Below are 27764 nucleotides of genomic sequence, written 5' to 3' on the forward strand. Positions count from 1 at the left end.
GTGCTGACAATGTTTGCAGTTGTCAACAGAATGATTTCCAGAAACCATGGTCCATTTTGAAATCTTTTGAAATCAAGGGAGTTGTATTTATGCAAGAAATGTCAGGTCAAAACTGAAAAGCCTTCAGGATTTCTTTCTTCTTTCTTTTTATGTGTGCAGAATAGCTTTTTGGCTTGAGTAGATATACTTGCCACATGGTTGAGTATGCTCACACTTACATATTTTTATTTTCCATAGGATTCAAGTGCCCTGTATGTTCAAAATTTGTATCTTCTGATGAAATGGATTTACATCTTGTGATGTGTTTGACAAAACCAAGGATAACCTACAATGGTAAGAAAGAAGTAAGCTGATAATTATTTATTCATTTTAAACATTGGTGTGATAATGACCCTTTACTTAGCAAGATATTCTGGTAACTAGTTTGGTGGACTCAGAAATTATGGGGTTTTTTTTGCTTGTATTTTATTTTTTAAAATTAATTCCTAAGAATTTGATCTTTATGCACTGCATGCCAATATAATTTGCCCCGTGTCCTGCAAATATAAAATTATTCCTGTTTGAATGTGTTTATTCCATTTTTTTGACCTCTGGTCAGTGTGTGTTTATAGTCCAGTTGAGATATGTGTAGTCTACACATCCTTTCATCTTACGACATCAAGTAGTGAGGTGGGTCGAGCGAGTCTCCTGGGGACTTTATTAAGGACTGTTAGTTGACATGCTGTGCATTTGCACATTATTCAAGAAAAGTACACTTTCTGGAAGGAACTAAAGAAGTTCTGAAAGAACTTCAGTTGATTCCATATGTGATACTTCATAAAGACTGGTTATATGTTTTTGTTATTTTAATCAAACTGGCCAATATCAAATGAATCACCTGTAGTAGCACTGTTTTTTCCCCTACTACTGAGCTCTCCTTCTAGGCAAGCTTTAATGCAAGGCAAGCAGGACTTTTGCCACTGTGCTCAAACCTTTCTATCACTGTGGCTTAGGCTGACACTCAGTTCTATGGCGAGCACACAAAGAGGCTTGAGGAAACCAGGAATTAGAAAATCTTACTGAAATTTCAGTGCCTGCCTTGCCAGAAAATCTTACAGTGCATCTTCAATGAGATTATTGCCCACCAGTCATCAGATGTCAGAACAGAATGCAGTTAGAAAGAAATTGTGGAGAGGAGAGGGAACTGGACTATTTTTGGAGGTAAGCAGCAAGAAGCTGAAAGTTGCTGCTCACGAGTTACAGCAGGGAAAAATCTGATTCAGTGTTAAGTAGAAATGTCACCTAATGAGGGGGGTCAAGGCACTTGAAGAGGTTGTGCAACCTCCATCCTTGAGCAATTTATTCTAACTTGGTCGTGGTTTGAGTGAGGGGCTGGACCAGAAGATCACCAGAGGTGAAACAAGTCCTGAAGAATGGTTGGGCCTATCTTATTTTTTTGGATAGCATAATGCTATCCAATACTGCTGGCCCTTAATTGCAAAAATAATTTGAAATCATATAGTTAGATTTGTGAAATCCATTTGAAAGCACAGTACTTAGGAAAAGTAAATATTTCCTTTTTCTTCCTGTTGTTACCACCCATATATTTAGGAAGGTTGACTTCATCTAACAGAGGGGGCTTTTTTCCTCCTTATTTTTCCTTTTTAAATTCAGGTCTGTGCATTTTCCAAGCTAAGTTGTGTACTGAGGGATGTTGGACGTTGCAGAGAAGAGAGGCATGCTCGTCACCCCAGTGAGGGCAGGAAAATGCTCTTGGGATCAGTTTGGGTGGGGCAGGAGCAGGCAGACTGGCAGAGGACAAGCTCTGGCACTAATCGATCTGATGGGGTGTGCACAAATTTGACTGACTGAAATCCTTTTCCCCTGCTGCTTCCTACATGTACATAGGAGTGCACTCAGCTGAGTAACTTTTGTTCGAAGAGACGGCAGTTGCATAATGCAACCTCTCAGTATCATTTATGATGCTTGTTTGAATCACAGAGGTGCTGTATTCAGACTCCTTTTTCCTTCTTGCATTGTTTCAGCTTATGCACTGCTGGTTGGAGCTCCTTTGGGCCATCTTGTTACCTTTGTACAGTTTTTTAAGTCAACAAAGGAGCAGAAGTAAAACCTGTGAGTGGCAGCTGAAGGCACTCTGGATAATCTGCAGCATGACAAAAGCAGTTGTGGACAATGCAATATGAATTAACAGCAGCATGTCATCTCGGTTTAGGAGTGTGTCTGCTCTACAGTGAGCCTCAGAAACTGATTCTAGGAAATGGTTATGTACATGTGAAATAAGGAAACTATCAAATGAGGTAGGCTGGTTTGAGAGAGCTACTTAGAAGGATGTGTCTGATTTTCACAGACACTTCAGAGAAGTGTGTATTGATCCTTGTGGCCCCAGTTGGTTAGTTCCTGGAGTCTTCTTAGATTGTAGCCTATTGCTGGCTATTTAAATTACCACAGCATGAAGAAATCGAGGATATGGCTTCTGAGTTGTGCAGTGCTCAGTTGTTACTTTGTGTTATAGTTGTGGTCCCTTTAATGAGGCTAATGAAGGAAAATTAACTAGCAGATTGGTAACTTAATGCTGACATGATTTCAGGCCCAGACCTGCATAAGAATGTCTATATGCATGCATTTTTTTCCTGTCTGTTTTTGCTGTTTGTCATCATGAGATCAGTGATGAATCTGCCATTTTGCCATAGGCCAAGGGCATCTCAAGTTTTGTTTGAGAGAAGAAAAGATGCTTCTGTCAACTTTTGATATCTGCTTCCAAAATGAAAGGCATCTTTATTTTCTCATTGTTTTGGCCTCATGCCATATATACTAGAATAGAGCCAACCAGGCATCATTTGCTTGTGTTGGTCATTGATATTTCCCAGCCCTATTATCACTAGAAGGAAAAACACCTTTTTTCTTTTCTTCCTTTTTTGCTCTTCACCTTCTTTTGTCTCTGAGTTTTGTGTTGCAAGTGGTTGAAAGGAGCCTTAGACTTTACAGGTGCAGAAATATTTAGAGATTGAGCAGTTGGATTGAACTGTGCTTATGTCTTGTTCTGTTCTAGATGTGTTTCCTCATGGTGCTGTAAATGTATTAGTTGCTCTTTCTAAGAAACACCAGGGAACAAATTGTATGTATTTTGTCATTTTGAGAAGACAAACCTTTCTTTTTAAATATGAGTCTGAGGCATACAGTGTCCCCAGAAAAACGTTACAAGACTGCTTAGCTGTGATTTGAAGTTTAAATAAATTAATGAGTCGTCTCAGCCAATCTCTAATTGCTTTCTGAGCTACCTTTGTGCATTGCTTTTGGCATTTGAAAGGGTCAGTGAACTGCAAACTCGGGCAGCTGTCTGATTTACATGTGTTTTCTGAAAGAGTGGTCACAAAGTTGTCTCAGTTCTATGCTGTAAGTTGTGCTGATTTTCATATAAATATATCAGTACATTTTATTAGCCTTATTCTTTCAAATTCATGTGACTTGCCTGCAACAGAGATCTCATTGCTGACTCAATTAGGCATTTAAAAAGAGCTCTTTCTTTTTTTTCTGTGGAACTTTGTTCCACATTTCTTAAACTACTTGTGCTGTTCACACATGAACCAATATCTAGGCATTTTTCTACAAAAGCTGGTTAAATGAGTGGTATTATGCAAAAAACATTGTGGTGTTTGGTGATGTCTTTAAAAATGTTCCCTAGCAATTAGCAAATACTGTTACTTGCTGAGTTGCTGAGGAGCCAGAGTAGCTCCCATGTACTGGTTAACCACAGGTTGCCAAAAGCCAATTTTGAAGAAAGTGGGTTACTTGCTAGTTGACTTTTTTTTTTTTTTTTTTTTTAAAAAAAAAAGACTGCTAAAATGTTGTGTAGCCATACCTATTCCTTTGAGCTTCTCCAGAGTGTTAAATGAGATCCCTTGCACCATCTTGTTCAAATTTGTCATGGTGACAAGCAGGGAGCCCACTTAAGGACTGCTCTGTGAAAAGTGTCGCTTACACTGTAGCCCTGTGTTTTAGTCAGGTACAGGCATTTATGTGAATTTCTTCACTGCTTTGGAAGCACCTCACATTAAACTGCTTGCTGAGATACAGATGCCTGGTGAAATTTGGATTTTGAATATAGATATTGCTTATTTTGTGTTGTTGGAATAGTGATACAGAATTTTTCCACTGGAAGATGTTTTATAAAAGAGTGAGGAGACACAGGAGAGACTTGTGACTTTAGATGCTTTGCAAGAAATGCATCCAGTTCCTTCCGATGAAACCCTCCAGTTGGTTCTGAAATAATTCTGGTTTTCGTTTTTAAATCCTTCTGTTTGTTTCTCGGCACACTATGTAAGACTCCATTATTTTTATTATTATTATTATTAAAAGGCCCCTCAGAGGGTAGGGATAGCAGCCTGGCAGCTGGCCAGGTGGGGAAGCCAATGACCCTGGAGAGCTGGGGACAGCCAGGCAGCTCACTAGGCTGGTTGGCTGGCTTGGCGAGCCGGCCTGTCCTCTTTGAAAAGTTTTGATTGGATTAGCACATTCCTGTGGAACATTTTGGGTTTCATCAAGTCAGCACTTTCTGTTGGAATGGTGTTCTACTGGAAACTTTCTAAGCCAGTGTCTCCTCAAAGCCGGTCGCTCAGGGGCCGTTCCGCTTTGACATCAGTGCTGCTCCCACTCAGAGCGCTCTGCATTTAATTCACGTGTGCCGTGGGTCTGACTGATGGCCAGCATGTTTACTCAGGTTCATTTTAAGGGGAGAAGCTTTCACTAGTGTAATTCAGAGAGGAAGAGTGTTGAGACATCCAGTGCATGAATTGCTGAAGGTTTTTTCCTTACTCAAAGTAAGGACTTTGTAATTTTTCTGTTTAAATTACAATAAGTGAATTTTTTAGACCTATCATATTAAAAAACAGCAGGAGATCAGATATCACGGATAGCAGGGATTACAGATATGATTTTGTATTACTAGTTTATCCAGTTTCTTTGAAATGGAGAATTACTGTGTGGAAAACTGTTACTGAATATTAAAAATTAAGGTATGAGTACCAGGAGGAAAACCAGGAGTGGAACTCAATGTGCTCTTCCTGTCTGGCAATGGACTTTGTCTTCTGGGGTGTTTGGTCCATCACCAGGCACAAATACTGGAATGTTCCCGTGCCATTTAGCTGAACTCACAGAATGACAGGATATTCTGAGTTGGAAGGGGGACACCCAGGGATCATTGGGTTCTACTCCTAGGTGCATGAACCACACAGGGACTGAACCTACAACCTTGGTGTTATTAGCACCATGCTCTGACCAACTGAGCCCATCTCCAAGTTACTTGGGCCACAACAGTGCAATTGATTCAGATGAGCAAGGATGCAAAGTAGGGGTTTGTCATGATATAAACACACTGGGTTTTGTTCCAAATTAGTTTGAGGTGTTGCATCAAGTTTTGTCTTGTGAAGAAACCATTTCTTGCTGGGACTGCCATATGCTGAGGCTGGCAGGTGAGCAAGTGTCAGAATTTTCAGCTGGAATCTGTGTAAGCAGTAATCCTTCTAGAGGAGTTTTCAGTACTGAAATGATGGCCACAACATGCATTTTGTTCAAGAGCAGAGATTTAAATAGTGGCATGAGTCACCTAAAGGACTAAATAAAAATATTTTGGAAACCTTCTTTGTGAATGGGGCTGACCTAATTTTTAATAACACAAGTTAATCAACCTTTGTTGATTGCTGCCTGTTTCAGCATCTTTGGGGCAAGATACTTACACCAGAACTTGTTGCGTTCATATTGCTCAGTAGAAGGAAAGAAAAACAGTGCACCTTAACCTAATATTTTAAGCACCAAAATGCATGTTCTGGTAGTCCTGCCCACTGCAGTGACTTGATTTGCTCGGTCACTTCTGTGCACCAAGGGACAGTATTTTTTTCAGCAGGGCTGATGCTCTCAACTGTTTCGACTGATGCACTCAAAACCTCAGGAATGAAAAGAATTATTAACTTCAAGTTAATTTCTTTGCCAGGGTTCCTGAGATCATACCCTGAAAGACCTTGCAAAAGGGCATCTTGCCAGTCTGCCTGGAAAAGCTTAAGCCTTCCTCCTTGTCCTCATCCTTTAATAGGACTAGACTTTTAGCAGAGCAGTACAAAATAATGTTAAGGCAGATCAGTTATTTCATTCCACTTTATCCAAGGTGGATTCTCCATAGAATTTCTTGATTCTATAATTTTAAAAGTTTAACAAGATTCTTGGCTATAGGTTTCTAGCTTCTTACTCTGCCCTAGGTAGTTCTGTGCTCCGTCCTCAGGGATGCTGGGGAGGCAGAAGGGCATACTTTAAAAGGTAGTTTAAAAAAACACTTATGCCCTGCTTGCCATTAAAATAGTGGTATTTACTCTTTCTTTTGATCTTGTGTACTCGTGAACATCCTCCAGAGTATGTAGGAGGTTCATTCAATTTCCCTAATGCTTTAAAACTGTCTTCTTTAGTAGTTCTTAAAAATATAAAGAATTGTTGAACTTTGAGATTTTGTTTAATGTGGTGACAGTAGAACATTATTATAGTAAATAAAATTTTCATCTCAGATATTTGCACAGGTGTTCTTCTGTGAATTAATGTAATATTGGCCCTGACTTTTCATAACTTGTCTTGCAAATCATTGTTAAATTTGAGGAGGGAATTGTTATTTTAAGAACAGAATTTCTGTTTGAAGTAATGTTTGATTAAAATATATTGACTGGTTTGTACTTTCTCCCTTTAAGAATTGTTGATAATGTTTGAACAAGAGCAAGCTTTTACTGATGTTCACCAGTCTAGGCCAAACGATAGCTACTTGTCCAAACCAGACTGCCAAGAGGAATGGTGGCAAACTTAATTTCTTCCTCCCTTTGTTCAGTAAAGCTGTATTACTTTCCCGCCATCCCAAATCTCTCCTTCAGCAGTTTTTAGTACCTCGCAGAAGAGCATCACTGAGAAAGCAGCCTGTTTGCATTTCAGGTTTGTTAGGAAGGGAGGTTGTTCATCTTGAAGAGTAATGCCAATAAATGTCACTAAATAAAACCACACTCTAGTTCAACTTGTGCAACCTGTGCCTGCTTCCTAAAGGGAGGAGGTAGGACCTGCTTCAGTGACCCCATTCCAGCCCCAGTCACTGGATGAACTGGGTCAGTCTCTTACAGTGTGGAGTTGCAGCACTTTTAGAAGCTGCACTCTCTTATCTTTCCTCCACACCCACAAACTGTCAGCCCTTTGGAGCCAGAAAAGTTAGCTGTGTGTTTGTAGTGGTGTGGCTGTGAAGAAAGCTCATCAAATGGGAACACAGTGTAACTGACAGGGAAGTACTTGGAATGTCTGGAGCAGCAATTCCCAGAACTTCAGACTGCCCCATTTATCTCTGCAAGTTATACTCATGGAGATGTAGTGGTGGAGGTTGAAGTATCAATATTGCTTATTATTTTACTTCTCATGCAAGAGAAAGGTGGGATATAGATTTGTAAAGGAGCTATGACAGCTCACTTTCATGGTTCAGGTTGGAAATGCTCAATAGTAGATGATGCTGGATTTTCTTTCTGCTGTAATGAAGTAAAGTCAACGTGCTTGGATCCTGCTGAGAAGGACACACTGCAGAGATCACGCCTATTAATATCTTAAACTTTTCTCTGATTTGTTGTGCACGTGACTTATTCTTTTAACAAACCTTTGGGGAGAAATATTTTCTATGTACTTTACCTTCAGCCAGGCCTAAATCTGCTAGACTGAACTTCCTGTGACCAAGCCATGGCAAAATAGCTTCAATGTCACCTCATACTTAATTCAGTTCTTAAGAGCAGGACAATATATTTTTTTCTTAGTGCACTGGAATTGCCTTTATTTAAATGCATACCTGTGCCATGGGAATATTTGATATGCAGCACTGGATAAACACAATAAAGCCTTTGACAACTATAGAACAAGCCCACTTGTTTCTGAAAGAAATAGAGAAAATGGGATCATTCACGTGCTGAATAGCTCAAGTTATTTCTCTTGCTTATATGCTACTCCTTAACCTCAGATACCACTGTCGTCTTGCTGTTGCGCTGACAGCACCGCTGAAGTCAAATGACAGTTCATGTCCTAGAAAATGACAGATACACCTGTGAACCCGTGCCGCGAGGAGCATCTGCAGGTGACAGGAGGAGGGGTGCAGCTGGGGCGAGGAGGGGACCCGACACCTGTGCTGTGTGTGTGTCCTGGTGCCTCTCTTACATAATGGCAGTGCAGTGCTGCCTGCAGCAGGGAGCCCGGGGACAGCTCTGCCGGCCCGCTCGCCGCGCTGTGACTGCGCAGCATGTGATGCGGGCAGACAGGAGCTACCTTCCATGCCTCGCACTTAATCAGCCTTCAGCTCGGAGAGGTCATTCAGAGGATGTCATAAATCTCGGCTGCAACTGCTGCAGTCTTGTGACTGCTGGGAACTTAGCTCCAGGGGAAATAATGTTCCTAGTTTTGCTAGTTTTCTATGGTAATTCCGCAGCCTTTAAAGATGATACCTCTAAAGCCTTAAGATTTTACTCACTTGCTAGCAGCAGTCTGCCTTTTTTTTTTTTTTTTTTTCTTAGTTGCCCTGTGGAGACAAAACCTTGAAAATACCACTTTTCGAATCATAGAAAATGGATTTAATTTGCTGGATTTTGAAATAAAACTACTCGAAATCATTAGATTTCAAAAAGTAAATGCCAGAATACATCTCATTGCGATTGAGTGATCCTTGTAGGAATTTCATGGTATTGCCTTCCCTATTTTTTTCACTGTTTTGAAGGTGCTAATACAAATTACTTGTAGAAGGTGTGTTGGGGTTTTTTTTGGTTTTATTCCTAGAGAAGTATAAAAGGATAAGAGGCACTCCTTGTTCAGAAACTGCCCCAAGGGCAGATCAATTTGAAAGTACTGCCTGAAATGTCATTTGTAATTTATTTTTTTTCTTCAGATTAAAATCTTGCTTTAAAACCTGCTACCCTTTGATTACTTAAATAGTCCTGTGCTTCTGAGCTGCAGAGTCAGCCCTTCAGTGTACAAAAGAAGTCAGTCCAGCTTTTGTAGGGGATTTCAGTGGTAAAAGAAGCCACACTTCGGAAACAAGCTGGGTGAGAACACTGCTAGTGTGATAGAGTGCTCTCACTTTTAAACTGGGGATTATTATCACTTCTTACACGGGGGAAAAGATTACCAGTTTCTAGTATTTTAAACAAAATCCAGTGATTCTAGAACAGGATGTAAAACACCTACTGACATAGGTACAAAATACTAGGCTTGCCTATTCTCTCCTCCCTGGGGGAGCCTCCTAGCTCCCCAAAGTTCATGTAACTTTGTCTCATGTGGCTACAGGTCTGCTCAGCTTCAGAAATATCCCCAAGTTCTAACACATTGCTGAAACATGAGAAACTTCAGTGGTGGTGTTTAGTGCTGAATTATATTAACACTCATGAAACCTTGTTAAAATTTCCTCATAAAAACCTCAACTTCCATTTTAACCCTGCACTAACAGCTATCTGTAATTTGAAACCGTATCAGATTTTTATCATTATGACCATGTTCCTCATGCCCTCCTTCCTTGTGTGAAGTTTCATTAGGTACTATTCAGGTGTAATGCCAGGTATTTGATAGCCTCTGTGTAGCTGAGCAAGAATGTAGTGTTCACTGTTAATTTTTAGCCCATAAATAATGTTCATTTGTTTGGAACGAAGAGGTGTAGGAAGAAATAGTTTGGTCAACACTTACCTTTTTTCTTCTCCCAATTCCAGGGAAATCTGTTTTAATTTATGGCTCTATTAGCTGAGATGATGTCATAATGGTCTTCAATAGTTTTGGTAGCCTCTAAACTGAAAAAAAAATGAGGAGAAAAATAAAATTTTAATATGGCTGTAGAAATATACTGCCAGATTATGGGCATGTAACTTGGAACAAATACTGGAGACGTGTCTTTGGGGACTTCAGGTTTTTTAAGCACACCTTCCATGTTAATCTTTTTGTGTTATTGCTTGTGAATGATCATGATGGCTGAGTACTATTAGAATTGAATTGTCCTTGTTTTTTATTTCACTTAGTTGCTTTAAAATTTAAAGGAGTGTTTATTGATTTTTTTGTTTGGTTTGGGGTTTTTTTGGTTGGGTTTTTTTTGCGGGGGAGGGGTGTTCCACCTTCTTGCAACTCAATACCTACATGCTCTGGGATATCTCACTGGGATAGTAATAACCTGTAGGTGCCTGTTAACACCAGAAATACTGTATCTCTATGCTTGTTGCAATAAATTATAATTCTGGATAATGGGTTAGTGTAGAGTAGAAAAACAGAGATAACTTTGAAAACTCTGACTCAAGATCTGATGTTATCAGAACCTTTTGCATTCAGACATGTTTTGCATTCCATCTATATCACAAGGATAATTGCATTTAAAATAGGAATAGCTTGTAAAAAGCAGTCTGTCTACTACAAACAGAAAAGACAGACAAGTGAAAATTATGCAGTGATTTATATCCTTGTCCCGTGTATGCACGTTAACACCAGACATTGTGTTAATCTGGAGAAGGCTGATCTGGAGCCTGCTGGGAAAAGTACCTTCTAGGCCTAGCACCTGGCACTGGGGTTAATAAGCCAGACTTTATGCTCACTGAGTTTTGGCACCAATGTTTTCATTGTGTGTTGCTTAGTAATGCATCCTATCTTCCCTAAGAATAGTGTCTTAGTCACACACACCTGCTTTTTCTCCCCCCCTCCTGTTTTACCTTAGGCTCATAGTTTCACCTTTCATGCCATCTCCCTGTGCACTCATTTTGCATCAGATCAAACCGAACTCCTCTGCTTGCAATGAGTCAGTTACTTGGCCAATGTTAAAAGACTGGAAAAAAGACTTGGCAAAACTCATTGTGCTCAGGGCACCTGTAGGAAGCCTGGAATAGAAACCTGAAAAAGGACAAAGCAAACGAAATATGGAATCAAATCCTTCATCTGACTTCAAAACAAGTCACCATTAAAGTAACCCATATTGACCAGACTAACAGAATAGATGACTTCATCTGAGCTGCTTTTCTTCTTTCCCTCTCTCTGCCTCTGTTGTTCAGGGACACTTACTGCCCTACCCTTTCCTTCTGTGAAGTTTCCTAATGTGCTCCTTTTATCTGCCCTCTGTCAGGTGAGAGTTGTCACGCGTTTCATTAGGGCAGCGTGTCCCCGTGACACTCCTGGTTCATTGCAGACCATGAGGAATGAAACATCTTATTAATAAATTTAGTCATTTAAAAAAGCTGACAAGGCAAAGGGGATTTCCTGAACTCACTGGGGATCTTTTTGAGCAGCCACATCAACATCCTGCGCTTGTGAGATCTTATGCAACTTAGATCTTTCCTTCAGCTTGATCAGTCATCTTCTGTTGTTTCCTCTGCCATATCCATGCTCTGCCTTGCCTGCCAAGTTTCTAAGAACATTGTTGGTGATAGCGTCCAGTCTTAATTTGGAGAAGTTGCTCATTTTAACAGACTTAGAGCACCTGAACAAAGTCTTCCTTCTGACTGTAAAGTTAAGGGAAGAGATCTATCTCTGCACTGTATTTGGAAGGAATTCTTCACCCTTCTCCTGACCACAGTGGTGGCTTTTCTTCATGAAATCATTAACTCAGATAGCCAAGTGATTTACTACCAGAAGAAGCCTTTATAGATAAATATTCTTGGTGTTATATGCCTGGCTGGTTGTGGTGGGGTTGGGGTTTTTTTGTTTTTTGGTTAGTTGGTCGAGTGGGTTTTTTTTTTGTTTTTTTTTTGGTGGGTTTGGATTTATGTTTGTTTGGTTTTGGGTTTTGGGTTTTTTTTTGTCTTTGGTAAAGCAGTTATCTGCTATGCAAGACAAGCTGGAATTCAGGTCTCTCATTTTTCCTTGAGCTTACCTTGCTTGGTAACCCTGCCTGTTGCTTAAGCGGAAACTGTATGGCTCACCGGCCTTTGAACTGGATTGCAATCCCAAGTTTTCGATAGACCTAAGCTGATTTTTCACCTGTCAGAGCAGTTTCTTCGTGCTGGTATGGATTGGTGGGTACACATAAGCAGCACTTAAATATTTTGCTTTGTTTTACTTCCGAACAAGCAAAACTGAAAGAGAAATTATAAAAGATCTGTACGTGTGGAAAGAACACTTCTGTTCTTTCTTGCCTGGCTCTGTCAGTTTTCTTCATCCCAGCTCTATCTCCAGCTCCCTGTAAGAAATCCTCTCTAAATGACTCTGCAGACTCTGTCAGCAATGCATTCTGGTTGCCTCTGGCCATTTAATCAACCACTCCTCCTTTTGTAGCCTGCTTGTGGTGTAAGATCCTTTTTGATGGTAAACTCAGCCTTGAGAAGTGTAAATCATTCTTACCTTACGGAGCCAAGGAGGATGTATTCCCCAAGTGATCCTTTCTTTATGCTGTTTCCTAAGGTATCTTGTTTTGCTGCTGTTTTGTTTTTTGTGGGTTTGCCCCTTTACATGCTGCTTTTAACTCCTGACATTCAAGATTAACACGAGATAACCTGAGAGGTCAGGTAATACTGGTGAAAAACCAAGAAAACAGCCTGAAGGCAGCTTCCTTATTCCCTGTGCTGCAATGAGCAGCTTTGTTTCAGGCAGCATGTGGTAGGGTACACCATTCATGGCGGGTTTTCACAAGGGGCACAAGTTTGCTATGGCTGCATTCAAGATTTTTTCACCCAATCACCTCCTGAGAAGACAGTATTTAGAAGTATTGTCTCCCAGAAGCAAAGTTTCTGACAGGAGCAGGGTAAGCCTTGGGAGAAAATACAACGTGGCAAGGAAGACTCTCCAAGAACAAGGTACCCCTTGGGCCATTCAAAAAACAAATATATGTCAGTTCACTTGAAGCGGGGACAGTACAAGTTGGGTAAGGCTGGCAAAAAGGGTTTTTACATCGTGTTCTGGAGGACAAGACTGTTTTATTTGTCCAGTGCAGCTCTTTGGCCCATACCTAGACTAAAATTAGACAATTTAAAGACATGGTACTTACAAATGTGGTGAATGGAACTTATCTCTAGAAGTCAGTGCAACAGGAGAAAGTTATTTATCTATCTTGAGATTATTTAATGTCCAAAGGCACCTTAAACTGCAGTCAGACTGATTAAACAGATGTTGGAAAGACTTAAGCAGAAGTTTTAGAGTCAGTCAGATAATTGTATTGAGAGCAAATCTTGAATTACTGTGGAAAGGCATAGTCACTGGCAATAAATCTCAAGATGGGAGGACAAGGCATTTCATGGTCAGTTGGGCTGACAGAATTTATCTGGTATGAATACCTATTTCACCCCAACACTTTCTGCCAGAAGTGTACATATGGACTGAGAAAGCTGGTATGCTGATGAGAATAGCACAGGAATGGCTGTGGATGTTGATGCTTGGAAGTGAGGAGCTTTATTTCTCTGACTACCTGGCCTTTTTTGCAAAGCCTAGCTTTTTATTGGGAGCCCTGAGGTGCAAACTTGACTTTGTCTTTGAGCAAGATACTTTAATTGGACATTGTACCAAACCTGTGTTATCTACACTTGGGATTTAATTTTTTTTTCAGAACCGTAACTTGTATTGGAACCCTGTACCTCCAGCTAGGTTTCCTTTGTGGTTGCTGAAGCTAAATCTCTCTACAAAAGAACTCAATTTTCCTCAGTGTGCAAATGCTTCTGCCTTCTATATTAATTAGCTACCTGGATACAATTCTGTTTAGGTGAACTACGACTACACAACACAGCCTTTTTTACTCCTGCTCCCTAAAATGTATTTCTATCACTACTATTTCAGTTTTTATCTCTATCTAACCAGAAGTAATTTTCTCTACCATAAACCCGATTGTTATCTGTCTGAACAGGAAGCATCTAGCTATTTCTCAGAATTTACTGAGCTCAGAATGTCCCAAAAAAATTGAAATCTAGTTCTTTAAATGTGGATTAGCTAAGAAACAATCAAACTTTTGCAGCCATCTCCTTCCATTTCAGCCTGGTGTTGCTACACACGTATTGCCGCTTAGGCCTAATTCTGCAAATATTTTTCTCATGTGACTTTCCCTTTGTTTTGTGTTCTCCCTCCCCTTTTGTGTTTTAAGAAGAGAGCACCAAAGACCGTAGACATTGTGTGTGCAGGAAGTCTTTCATGATGGGTATCTGCTTGTATCTCAGTCCTGGACCAACACTGAGCAACGTGAGAGGGATGGGAAAAACAAGGATAACACTTGGACTTAGAGCTGGAAATTGTAATGGGCTGCCATGTTGTAAGGGGTGAAGAGTGAGATGCCAAACACCATCACCGCACCTCCAACCCAGCAATTCATCAAGCGCTTTGTCAGTATTTGATGGAGTGTCACATTTGTTATAGCTTGTTAGCTTGCTTTGGAGAGGTTTGGGTTTTGTATATTGTGACTGGGAAGGTATTTGTGGATTGCTTAAGTTAAGGTATTACCACATGAGTCGTGCAGTGGTGTTTGGTGTTAGTGTATGCATGAAAAGTTACTGCCTGTGCTTGTTTGATTAGCACAAGGGCATTGGGGTTTTTCAGCAGCATAAAAGGGAATTTGGATTTAAGTTATTTAGGGGAGCTGAATACTGAATTCCCACCTGCTCGACTTTGTGGTGTTGTGAATCCTGAGAACTGCTTAGCTGTGGTACAAGTTAAAACACTGGATGTCAAATATCTTTCCTTTTATATCTGATCCAGAGGAGGTGGCTTATATTAGAGCAGAAATAAACGTTTCTAGTTAGGAAACCACTGCTTCTTCAGAAGGTGTGTTCCCTGTTGAGGGCAATGAAGTTCCACTTCTGGCTGTGAAGGCGCAATCTTCATGGGTGAACTAAGCTAATGGCTTCAGCTCTGCCTTGCTCAGTCTGCTGACTGACCCTGTAGCCGTGAAAGCTGAGTGGCAGAATAAGCATCTGCAGCTGAATGATGTTCTTCCTTCTGTTGGGAGCTCTGAGCACTTAAGAATCATCTCTTCTTCCAAGTGTCTTTCTGCCTCAACTTTTGAGCAGTAGTGGATGGCTGACGTGGTCATCCAAGAATAATCCCTAGAGAATCAAGAGTATTCCTCGTGTGGCAGCCAGAATACTGAAAACCAGCTGTAACATCAAAGAAACTGCTGGCTCCCCTAGTGCTTAGGATGGACTGGGAAAGACAGGTTTTGCTTGCAGGCAATACCAGTTTGTAAAGACAATCACTGAGCTACATGAGAGAATCACATCCTGTGCATAATGGTTTTCCTTCCATTCTAGTGTCTACTTCTCCCAAGGATAAGAAGGCTGTCCATATTATTTGTATCTGACAGTTAGAAATATTTCTCTATTCCTCTTTCTCCAGTGCCTGCTTTGCAACAGAAAATTAAATGAGATGATGGGAGGGCAGGAGGAATGGTAGAAAATACAGGCCTAGAGAGAACACATGTTAGGGAAAGTGAGTGTGAAGAGGAGGAAAGCATAGTAAGAAACAGCCAGAAAGAAATGGAGAGGGAGAAAAACAGATGTGACAGAAGCCATAAAGATTTAGTGAATCAAGTCAGTAACATTTAATAAGTGTGTAATCATATCCACACATGCTTCCTGGCTGCTGAATAGTAAGGTACCTGTGGAAATATGTAGATCCTCCTTGACACCTTGTGATATCAGCAAAGGCGATGGCAGTAAAAATGTAGAACAAATTCTGGAATATGGATGAATTCATGCTCTCTCGACATGTAAAAAGATATATTGGTTTCTAGATGTCTAGAGCTCTACTTACTTCATTTGAAAACAAGCAGAGATAGTCTCTGGTACTTTACTAACACAGTTTTTAGTGATCAGCTTTAAAATTGGATGAATGTGTAACAGATACATGGTAATATGTACTATTTAATAAAGTTTCATCAATTTTTTTTTTATGGCTGTTGTTTTACCAATTTTTGTGCCAATACTGTTCAAAAGGTATGTTTCATGAAATTTCAGTTGTGTTCCTGAAAGGGTTGGCCCAAATTTGCAGTGTCCTTCACTAGTAAGCGAGTTGTGATGGCAGCTTCCATGGACATTTAAGGTTTTAAATTTTAGAAAAAATATAGACATTTTGAAAAGTTGTCATACTGAATTGGGTCAAGGTGTTTCTAACCTGGTGTTCTGTTTCCAGTCAATGCCCAGAGAGAAGTAAAATACTGCAGCTATGAAGTGATAGCTCCCAAAATATATTGACATTTCCATGATTTGTGACTTAGGTTTCTTGAGCCTAGGGCTATATCTGTGTTTAAAAAGGAGAAACAAAAAGCACCTGCACAGATTTTAATTACCTTACCCAGAAGGTATGCAGTGCATATGCTTTTGCAGTCCTCAGTTTAAAGACACTTTAATCACAGATATTGCCTTTAATCCTAATCATGGCTGAGTTAGTGGCTTTTGTAATTATTGGATGTATTTTCAAAAGTTATAGGAAAAGCTTTTAATCAGTAAATTGTGTGCAAAATTGCCAGAAAGTCTGTTTCTTAGTCCTCTACTACTTATTTTGCTATAAATGCAGAAATGGAGTAGAATTTATTTTCCAGTAAAGATAAAAGCAGAAGTTTAGGAGGAAAAATTACTGACAACCCAAAGTTAAAATGGCATTAACCAAGGGTAGAGGAGAAGAGGAGGAAGTACTTGAGCAGAGTCAGGAGGGAAACACTATGCTCTTTTTCAAGATTTCATCTTTGACACCAGTCTTTGGCTAGTGAGTACTTGTTCAAGTGGCTGGGAAGGTGGAGGAGTGTTTGCCTCCTATTAGGTGCAGTGCTTGTGGATGTGGGGGTGTCGTATTCGTGTGTGTACCCGTGTGTGGGCGAAATGGAAAAATGTGGCTTACTTCCTCTTCCCACTTTCATCTAGGTAATACACTGATATAAATATTTTAATCATAACATGGATGAAGTTTTAAGCTGCTTTACTCTTTCTTTTTGGTTTGTGTGTTTTGTTGTTTGTTCAGGGTTTTTTTAAGGGAAAAATTATAAAATAAAATGTGTCTGCTGAATTACTCTGCTGCAGGAAAAGATGAAAGCAAAAAAACCTCTTCAGACTGCAGTAGTTCTATGCAAAATGATATACAATTTTTTCTGTAACAAATATTTTTTAAAGTCATTGTTAAATGGCCCTTAAACTGACTTCCAGCTGATACAAGCCAGTGTTGGTGTAGGAGAGTGCTGTATGAAACAAGTACAGAACAAATTCTGACCAGATCCAGGTCTAGCAGGATTATTGACTCCTTTTTCTTTGTCTGAAGTTGATGATCTGAATCACCTAAAATGGTCAAAAGGTAGCCAGATCCAAGGTGTCGTAAGTCCGTGAAGGATTGGTTTTGCTGTCAACACTCTACCTGTGTAATTCGTGATGAGCTTAATGATATGGGTTTGGAGTATGTTAACGTGCCAGTTACGCACGGGCATTTACAGCAGTTGTTCTCCTGTACTCATACTTTCAGTATTTATGCACTAGAGCCTTCGGTAGGATTCATGAGGTTTTCACAAGCAGGGAATGCTGATTCCTCCTTATTCCAGAGGAAGAGGAGCGCTGAGTCCTGTTAACATAACCTCCTCTGCAGCGGTGGCAGAACTGCGCCGTGTTTCTGAGGCCCAGCCTGTGCCAGCCGTCATTCGCACCAGCTCCCTCTGGCACGACTGGGCAAAGCCCAGTGTGTGCCTGGTGCCTCATCCCAGCTGGGAAGCCTGCGGTGAAGCCAGGGAGGGCAGCAAGCTGTTTGCCAGGGGCTTGTGCAGTAGGGCCAGTGCTGGCAAGAGGGACAGTGCAGGAATACTGGAGGGAAAATAAAGGAGCATCAGACGCTTAGGCCAGGGCTGGTGGGAGATAGAAATGTTTAAATTGGCATCATGCCCTAATGTTAGCCCAAAGGTGCAGAACCTTGCTAAATTGTTCAGTGGGAGTTCAGACCCAAGCATTGTGCAGTCTGGGAAGTTCGGGTTAAGCCAGATATGTACAATAGAGAATGAAGGGAAAGCTGTTCACAGGAATGCTTTCTTTTATAAACTGTATTTTTATCAGACAGCTTTTTAATTTCTGTTATCAAAGCTTGACTAAATGCTTCCCTCTCGAGAGTGCTTGAGGGAGTGAGACTGGGATTTAATTCACTGGAGATATCTTAGTCCCATTTTGGTTTTGGGTAGCAGCTACTGATCTGATAAGGGCACTCTGTGGAAAAAGTTACTTCTATTAAGTATGTTCTCTATTATGATACATGCTTGAATTATTAATGGTGCTGCTTCCAACAACCTAACTGTGAGAAGAGAACTGCTCACAGGAGTTCCTGTAAAATGGTGCAAAGAGGTGGTCTAGGAGGATGAGGTCTGACAGCGTCAAACAAAGGTTGTTATCCCTGTAGCTGGGCAGTGTCTGGAGAGCTTGCCTCCTGGTGTCAGATATTAGAATACCTTTGCATTAAAAAAACCCCAAACAACCGAATACCAAAATCCAACCTCAAGGAAGTATTTATCCTTAGCACCCTCTTCTGGGCAAGTTGATAGGTAAGAGTTCTTAAAATCTTTTGTATTGTTTTAAATTACCTTGTCTCCTCGGTATCTCTAATGTTCTGAGAAGCTTACAGCTTCTGATTGAAGTTTACTGAGTTGATAAACTCTGATTGGAGTTTACTGTGCGTAAAATACATTTTAAAGTTTTCCTTGTTGTGGTGGATGTATATTGTTTATTATTTTGTTTTGAATGTTTTTCTTTATAATAGTTCGCTTCATGCTAGATATTTTTCACATCTCTATGAAGGTGCTACACACGTGGCATTATACAGTATTTTTAGCATAACCAGTGAATATAGTGGAGACTGAAATAAGCACTGCTTCAGAAACCCAAGCACCTGCAAGACATCTGGCTGTCATTTAATGGAAACAACATAGACATAATTTCCTTTTACTTTCTTGCTGCCGTGGTAGCTTTCTAGTTGTCTGTCATTATCTGTGTTTGGAATGCCAGTGGTGATGGAGTCACAGGAAAGAGCAGCATAGAGCTGCTGGTTTCTCACATAGCTGCAAAAGGTGCTCTCCATAAGCAACCATTTGAGGTGCCTTTTGGCGAAGAAGGGGAAGCTTTTCCCATGAAACCATGGAAACTTGAACACGTGGACTTGATTTTGCCAAGCATGTGCCTTTCTGATCTGCCGGTAGGGTTGCTACGTGGTCTCTTGTTGAGAGTGCCCTGTGGACTGTGTGAGGTTGTGTCTGACTGAGACTCCTAATCTGCATCTGGCAAACGGGCCTTATGTGATCTTCTGTTTTGCTTCACGCTAAGACTGAATTCTGCATCTCACATTCTGGCTAAGAGATGTGTCCAAAAGAGAAGGTTTTTATTAAAAATAATATGTTTTCCCAGAAACTTCTTAGTGAAAGCCAGCTCTTCTGCATTCCTAGTAATTTACTCTTTCTTCCTTTGTTCTAGGACTTGGTAATACTGCAAAAAATTCAGTGTCTCTAGGAGTCATTTGAGCCATACAGCAATGATCTTTCCTACATGGAAATCTCACATTCCTACAGTTAAAAGTTTCATACTTTACACTGAGAAAAAGGTGGATGGGATGTAGAACATGTTAGCGTGGTGAGAAGAGGTTGAAGGTGTGAAATATGAGTTACCAGCAAGGCTGGTCAAAGAAAGACAGATGTACAGAAGAGAGATGAGTAGGAGAGCAGAAAAATCAAATGACAGGCTGAGTGTTTAGAAGCTAGGAAGAACTTTATCTAGTTACTTACTTACAGTGCCTTGTCAGAGAAATGTTATGTTCAGGCTTGAACTTAACCTTCACATTGAATCTCCAGTCAGTCGGTGATCCTTACCTCTGTACAAGACAAAAAAATACCTTCCTCTCTAGCTGTCTTTGATGTTCTGAATAAACAACATTTTGCTTATAGAAGTCTGATTCTTAACCATTTCACTTTGTGCTCTTTCCTCAGAGGATGTGCTGAGTAAAGATGCTGGGGAGTGTGCAATATGCCTGGAAGAGCTGCAGCAAGGAGATACTATAGCACGGCTGCCTTGCCTCTGCATATATCATAAAGGGCAAGTATTCCTTAGGATGGATATAAAATTTCAGGAGGTTGAATTTATGGAGTAACTCTTCTTAAGAGGTGCTTAGAGAAGTGCTTAAACTTAATTGCTTTTTGCACTTAAAAAAACAAAGAAACAGCAGTTGCAACCTTAAAGCCTTAAAGATGTTTTTTAAATTACATTTTTCTGCATCTCTACCAAATGTATTTGAAGTTAATTTTCCCTGCTACAAGCTTCTCATTCTTGGAAAATCACCTGGATGGGGAAGAAATGTGTATCATGGCTGAGGAGCTTAGGTTTTGTGGGCTTAAGTTTTGTCAAATGCTAATAGAGTTGGGCAGGGAGAAGGGTAATGTTTTTTTAACCTGTTTCTTTTTTTTTTTTTTTTTTCACATAAGTATCTGTACTTTACAGAAAGTAAAATGTCAATGAATGATATAAGCAAGATGATAATGTTAATAGTGAATTAACCCGTGTATAAAATCTGTAATTTGTAAAATGCTTCCTTAGAAAATTTTCGCACTTAAGCAATTTAGGTTTTCAACAGTGTTTAATACCCAAATATTGCTGTGGTTTGGGGTTATTAATTTTTCCAGTGATGTGTGTATATGCATGTATTTCTTTGTATAATATAAAATTCTACGAGTCATTGAAATTGAGAAGTCAATTTATATTTATATCCTGCTGCTAAATGTTACTGGTATTCATGTCAATTGTTTTCATTTTTTGTCTTGTATCCAACAGCTGCATAGACGAATGGTTTGAAGTAAATAGATCTTGCCCTGAGCATCCATCAGATTAAGACAAGATTCATATTTTTAGGTAATGTTTATTTATGCTCCAACAATAAATGTCTTGATTGTCTGAAATAACTGTACTATTTCTTTTTAATTGTGGATTTACTACTGTGTCTCAGACCTACAATATTAATCAGTAAAGACTGATGTATATTGCAATATAGGCTACAGGTTTCTGCATCCTAACATGGCATGGTCTTTCCAGTTTTAGTACTGGAAAGTGGCAATTCAGTATCAAGAAACCTTTAGCAATAACTTCCTAAGAGTATTTTTCCATAGAAATGAAACAAAATTAAAATAATTACACAAAGTTGTGTAATTTTGGGTTGTTCTGTTAGTGCTGGCATGTATTTCTGGCAGAAGGCTTTTGGAATAATATGAAAAGGTTGAAGCTAGGTATTTTCAACACTAATGTTAATGCATTCAGAATGTTTAAAGCATAGAAATAAATAAAAAATGTTGATGTGTTTCTACCCATCCCATCTCACAGAAGTTCGCATTTTTCCAGCTTACATTTTGTGTTAATGATTGCAGATCTGCAATCTGTGTTAAAAGTTTAAAGGATAGTTTTATTCTTTAGTTGACTAACTCAGAAATTTTACCTTACATTAAACAATTGCCCCTAAGCCTTCTGAAGCACACCAACAATCATCATAATTCTTAGAGAAATAGAGATACCTAAAATTCTGTCTGGTAGCTGGGAGTTTGGTTTTGTTGTTCTGAGTGAAATTAAAAAAAAAAAAAAAAAAAATCCGAAGCACTCATGACCAGCATTTATTTGTGCATTTGTTTCATGTTGCTTCATGTGTCTGTATTGTATGGGTAGCAAAGAAAGCCTCAAGGAAAATATCCTGCTAAGGAGATAATTGTTTTAACCTCAGGGCGGCGTTTGCCAAAATTAATAAACAAACACATTTCCTATATTGCCCCCAATCTCTGGTTGTGGCAGAAGGCTGCATACTGTTCATGAATACCTCTGTCTCTGTACATGCTCATGGCTGTCCAGCCCCTGTTAAATTCTATTTGCTTTTTCCACAGCAGGGATGGTGATAACTGGGGACTTAGGAGAAAAGGGGAAGGAAAACTCCTTGGTTGTGCTCATGCTGTTCGAGTGGTTTCTGTACTGAAATAATGGTATTTTGTCTTCTGCTTTTCCAACAGCTGCTTCCACTGATCAGAAAACATAGGAGATGTGAGGTTCCCTTGCTGAACACAGCGTGCCTGGCTTGAGACTTAGTTCCTTGTAGCTGAAAAAGGCAAAGATGGACAGTGACACAGAGAAAGCATTGCAGACACCGTTACTTGCCAGTAGCGCTCGGTATACCAAACACTCATGCAAAGGACACACAGGGATTTTGAAAATGCTGCACATCCTGTAACAATCGACTCCCCAGAGACGTTACTGACACTATTTTGTATCGAAGGCCAAAGTTCCTAATTTCAGCCTAACTTCCGGTTCTGTGAAGAAGCGAGTTATTGGACATGTTTCCTACTGCCTCCAGTGGAAGCGGAGACGTTCGATACCTGCTGTCTGAGACCCTCGCAGGGGGACGGCCCCAGATTTGAGCGGGAACGTTTTCACCTTCTCGTTGGCTGAAGAACAGTAAATGGCAAACTAAATAAAATCTAACAGTGTGACCTTGATTCACTGAATTCACATCCTGTTTTACGTTCTCCACTTTTTTCAAGAACAGAAAACATAAACCGCTCCGCGTAAGAATACTGTATTTCAGAGTTTTGTAACTAAACCTTTGTCACAATGCAGTCCAAAGAGTAAAACCAAGACAGGTAACTAATTTGTATTGATCAAGCTATGGAGATTGTTGAAATCTGCACACTGTATTGCTATTTAAGTAACTAAAACATCTCTTTTACTGCTTGTGAGTCAAAATGACAGAAAGCAAAAGCAGCAAAGCAAAATCTTACAGCTATGCAACTTTTTTAAAAATAGGAAAAAGAAAAGAATTACCAATTTTAAGTGCTGCCAGTTAAGGTAATTTGTTTAACGGGTATTTTTTTAAAGATGTTTCAGGTAATTATTTTATTGTACTACTCTCATCTCCAGGCTGCCTCCTGAGGTGTAAATGAATAACTGCAAATGTGGGCACGGGGAGAGGTTTTTATAGGCACGGGCAAGATAACATTGAGGTGGGATTTGTGTTTATTTTTCGAACATGCGCAAGTTTATGTTTCCTTATTGAATGGTTTTTCCGGTGGCAGGACCTGTAGTACTTTGCATCTAAACCCTTGGGTGTCTTCTTGTGGAGACCAGCATTTGACAGTGTGGATTTTTGTTTAGTATGGGTTCTTTTTCTTTTTTTAAATGCATCTGCATTTGTTTAATTTATTATTATTTTACTGTAATATGTTGGTATACCAGAGCTCCACAAAACACAGGATGTCTCTGCGTGGATACACCGAGTAATACTGTGGATATGTATTAGTTCCCAAAAAGTATCACAATTAAAATAAATAATTTTTTTTTAAAAAGAGAATAAACTGGAACAGATATCAGGGTTGAAAAGCATACTTTTTATATTGAGAATTAATTGTAGTATCTGAATTTCGCAACACAGGGAAGAGTTTATGAATATTTATTAGCAACAGTATTCTTAGTGAGTTTCAATAGTTAAAATAAGTTGCACAACTCTTCAAACATTTGTCTTGTACATAAATAATTCTAGTTGGTTTTTTCTTGGGGTTTTTTTGATTTTTTTGTTTGTTTGTTTAAGTACACATTTCTCTCTGTTGCTGCTGTTATTTATATCAAAAAGGGCAAAGAACAGGAGCAACTGCTGCTATCTGGAGAACAAGTGCAGTGCATGTTCCTAAACTCTCCCATCTTGCTTGAAGAGCAGTTTTTCCCTGGATAACATTTTCTCCTGAATGTTGCTCTGTAAAATGCCTTTGTTACGCTGCAAATCTAAAGGAATCCAAACTAGATAATTGTTATAATTGCCAGTGCAGTTTCTACAGTTTTGGGCTTTCATCACTGGTTTTAGCTGAACCTGTAAGCTGTGGGGCCCTGTTGAGTTCTCTTTTTCAGTGGGAGCAGAATCATTTTGTCACACGTTCGATTCTGTAGTCACATCAAATGTACAGTCATTCCCTGTACAGAGTCCTTTTTCAATGAGAATATTTGTGTTGCCTTGTATTATCTTGGGGGAGGGAGGGGATGAGGAATTACAGCACCTGTAATACTCAAATAGTGGTGTTGCCTGCAGGCCCATTTTCCCAATGTTTTAAACTCCTGATATCTTCTGAAAGTAAAACTTTTCCATTTGCATTGATTTAATGTTTACTGTTGGCTTCATGCCTACAGAAACTCACCTGTAGTCATGTAAAGGGGGTAGGTCAGTGTTTTGATGTCCTGTGCTCTGAGGTCATAGATAGTCTTTGGCTTGAGGGTTAAGTAGGTAAATACAACAAACATAAATCGGTTTACAACTTGAGCTCAGTTTTGGTAGTTCATACTTCTAGTTCACTTACTTAGGTTTCCTCAAAAACCTTAATTTTCTGTATTCAGATGGAAGTAGCTGATTTAAAGACCCAGCAGTTAGGACTATTGTCCCATGTTTAGGAACAGTGTGGGAAAAGCAGGTCACTAGTCATTGCACTGGTGATGCTTTTGCAGGCAAGGGTCCATCGCTGCTTCCGTCAGCACAGTAGTGCAGCAATTCCTTGGATTATTTGAGGAACTGATACAAAGTCAGCCTTAGTTTGATGTTCTTGATCCATAAATCTCTTCTGAAAGACTATGGGAGATTTTCTTTTATACCTGTAAGACAGACCAAGCCTGGAAACATGAGAACGATGCTTGGGCTTGAAAACGCCTGTGGAAACTCACCTAGGTAAGCTTTCTGTCACCATCAGCTGGTGATGACCACGCTGTAGGCAGAGCTGTAGTCATAGTCAGCACCTTCATTTTGAAAATGTCCTCACAGGGGTGTCAACTCATTGTGCTTCAGAAGGGAAAAATAAACACCAAACAAGTCCTGTGTCTCAAATAAGGAACACCACACTTGTCCACAAGAAGCAATAACTTCAGTTTCGGTGCGATATGCTTCTTTGCCTGTAAATATCTTGAGATTGCCAATTCTGTGCTGTTTCAGAGTATTTTCTGTCATCTGGCCTATATCTTCCCTAAGTATGTAAGGGTGTGAAATAATTCCCATACTCAGGTCTGCCATAAACATGCTGCTTGCCAGCAGGGGAAGAGTAGATTTGACACTGTCTTGAAATGTGCGATTTTTCTGAACTTGTAGCATATCCATGTCTCTTCAATAGCAACTTGTGTTTTGAAGTTCATAGTGGAGGTGGCTGTGAGTTGGATTGTATATAACCATTCCCCATACAATAACAAAGTAGTCAAAACTGCTGTCGGCACAGGGCACCCTTTGTCCTGGCTCTTAAAAGTCACTTATAAGTCAAAGTGAAGTAAATGCTTCACTCTGGATAGAGGTAGGTCATTTTCTTTCAGTGTGTGCATTCAGCAGTGAGTTGAGTGGGATGTCAAAGCAAAGATACAAAGCACACCACAAATTATTGGTATTTTATTTTGGGGAGGGATAAAGCTAAAACGAGATGGTCTTATTTGTAGTCAGGTTAGCTGTCATAATCAAGGGTATGTGTATTGAGGTATTTTGGAATGGAAAACATGTAGGAAATGTATGAAAATGTGGGTGGATACTTGTGACCTTGGTTTTTTTCCCTGCTTCCCCCCTTATGATGTAAAGGGGGTTTATGACTGAATCTCAAGATTATCTTAGCCTGCTTCTTAGTTTTAGGAGCACTGGGTTTTTAATTAAGCCTTGTTGAAAGGTTGGAGAGTTGGTAAAACTGACTCCCAGGAGACTGAAATCTCAACAAATATGGAAAAGATAGTTTTTATAGAGAAATGTGGCTCTTTGGTGTTTCTGGAGGGGTATGTGTCTAATATGCAAGATGTAGCTTTTAGTGAGCTACCTTTCTATGCGAGGGCTTTAGAAACTTGCTCCATTTCTTCCGTGTTCCACCAAAACCAAGGAACTTAGCACTTGAATCTTACTATTCTCTCTTTGTAAATGGTAGCAAAACATGTTGGTTTTGATACAGGCAGTCATTTGTCTGAGTAATTCCTGTATTGAGTTTTTGTGTGCGAATTTAGTACTAATTCTGCTGTGCAGTTGGGAGTTTTCCTGCTGAGAGACTACCACACACCTGGGAGTGCAGAAGTGCTACCATGGGATTTTCCAGCTCGCCTTTGCCAGTGGAGGATTATCTCTTTTTTTTGATGAGTGCTATGTTTGATGTTCCACTTTCCACCCTTTCAAGCTTTAAAGTCATTTTAGTATCAATTTCTTGTCCACCTAGCTGAAGATGAGATATACGTTAGGCCATATTCCCATATGAATAGGCTTTCCATCAGCAAAAGTGATGTAAGAGGTTGTAACTGTAAGAGAAGGCTTGTTATGGGTTTCCTACAATCCAGCCAAATGTGGGTTTTTTCATGCAGCTCCACTGCTTAACTTTTTGTCATTCAAAAGACTCTGTGTGAGAAATTCACAACAGAACTATATCCAGGATTTGTTTCCTGAATGGAAAATATGTGATGTTTCTGTTTCTTCACATATGTTAACCTGCTTCTAAAATCAAGCTGGAGATATTTTAGGCTGTTGGGGGTTAAAAAAACCAACCCAGTCCATACTCTCAAATTACATGTGGTTATCTTACTCCACAATTGTAGACTGGCTTCCCAAGCTGCTTGTGTTCTGTAAGGTCATGTCTCAATTAGTACATCAGAGCTGATGATGGGATAAGCTGTAAAATGATCTCACTGTGGGGGCATTATTAGTTGTTGAAGACTTGCTTAGGTAAACCACCATAGGAATATCCTGCACCTGAAAAAGGCTGGACTTGGTTCTGTCACGGATCTAGTAAGTTGCCAGTGTACTAGAAGGCAGCCAGCCCACTCACTGATCTTTCTGGCAGCTTTTAATCTATGTGTGTTTGTTTGAGAGACTTTTGCCCTTGGGTGTGCTTTGGCAAAGATTTTGCAACAATAAATAGGATTTGCTCCATTTTGGCAGAGTTTCAAATGTAAGTAACCTGACGTTGCAAGAACATAATCTGTTGCTGAATCCTGTTCCTCTTGTTTTCCCTTAAATCTGTCCCTTTTAATGCTGATAGGTTATATTTCATAGTAAACACTTCTCAACATGACTGGTCACAAGCTCTCAAGGTGTGAAATTCTATGAGGAAGAAACATCAAAGCTTGATTCTGTGCTCTTGTATATATTCAGATGAAGCTGGAATATTTGTTACCATACAGTGAAGAATTCTCCCCTAGCTGATATTGCCAAAGCTCTATTATTCAAGGAAGAAGGGAGGTGGCTTAGCTGTAGAGGGGATGATTTAATGAACTATGTAAAAACTACTTGTAACAAAATTTAAGACCTGTAGTGTGGGATGGAATGAGTGGTGATCCAGTGTTAACCTTTATCCCTTGATTACAAATCTCATTCTGGCTCTTCCTACCCTTTGGCAGGTATCTGCTGGTAGGGAGGAGAGTGTGTTCTCCTTTATTTATATGCCTCTTCCTACAGAGCTAACCTTGCCCACAGTGAGTTAGAGGGAAGTCCATGCTAGCATCTGAAATGCCACCTGTATATGCAGTGGTAATGGACAAGATACCTTCTTTCATTACCCGGAGCGGAAATTGGAATGTAATTTACAATGTCTAATGTAAATGTAAAACATATTTGTTTGTTTTGTTGTTTTTCTCTTTTTTTTTTTTTTTTTTTAAATTGAGCAGTATGATTGCAAGTTGACTTAAGTTGTTCTAAGGTACTCTTTTCAGTGGTTTGCCAGTACATAATCACGAATGAAAATATTTTTTTATTGATTCTTAGGTTGTATGTTTAACATTCCATTCATGTAAAATATGTACAAATATATGTAATAAATCTTTTGAAGCACA

The 27764-nt window shown here is 39.6% G+C and overlaps 1 protein-coding gene across 1 annotated transcript in view; it reads left to right on the top strand.

Moving 5' to 3' along the window:
* The window catches only part of ZNRF2 (zinc and ring finger 2), a 57924-nt gene extending 30160 nt beyond the window's left edge, over positions 1–27764 (top strand). The window contains exons 2-5 of the mRNA XM_040076284.1: positions 238–333; positions 19916–20021; positions 20754–20831; positions 21968–27764. Of these exons, the coding sequence (XP_039932218.1) occupies positions 238–333; positions 19916–20021; positions 20754–20811 (260 nt within the window). The 3' untranslated portion in view covers positions 20812–20831; positions 21968–27764. The remainder of the gene's footprint in view (positions 1–237; positions 334–19915; positions 20022–20753; positions 20832–21967) is intronic.

Source organism: Hirundo rustica, chromosome 1 (genome assembly GCF_015227805.2).
Source record: "Hirundo rustica isolate bHirRus1 chromosome 1, bHirRus1.pri.v3, whole genome shotgun sequence".
Taxonomy (NCBI): domain Eukaryota; kingdom Metazoa; phylum Chordata; class Aves; order Passeriformes; family Hirundinidae; genus Hirundo; species Hirundo rustica.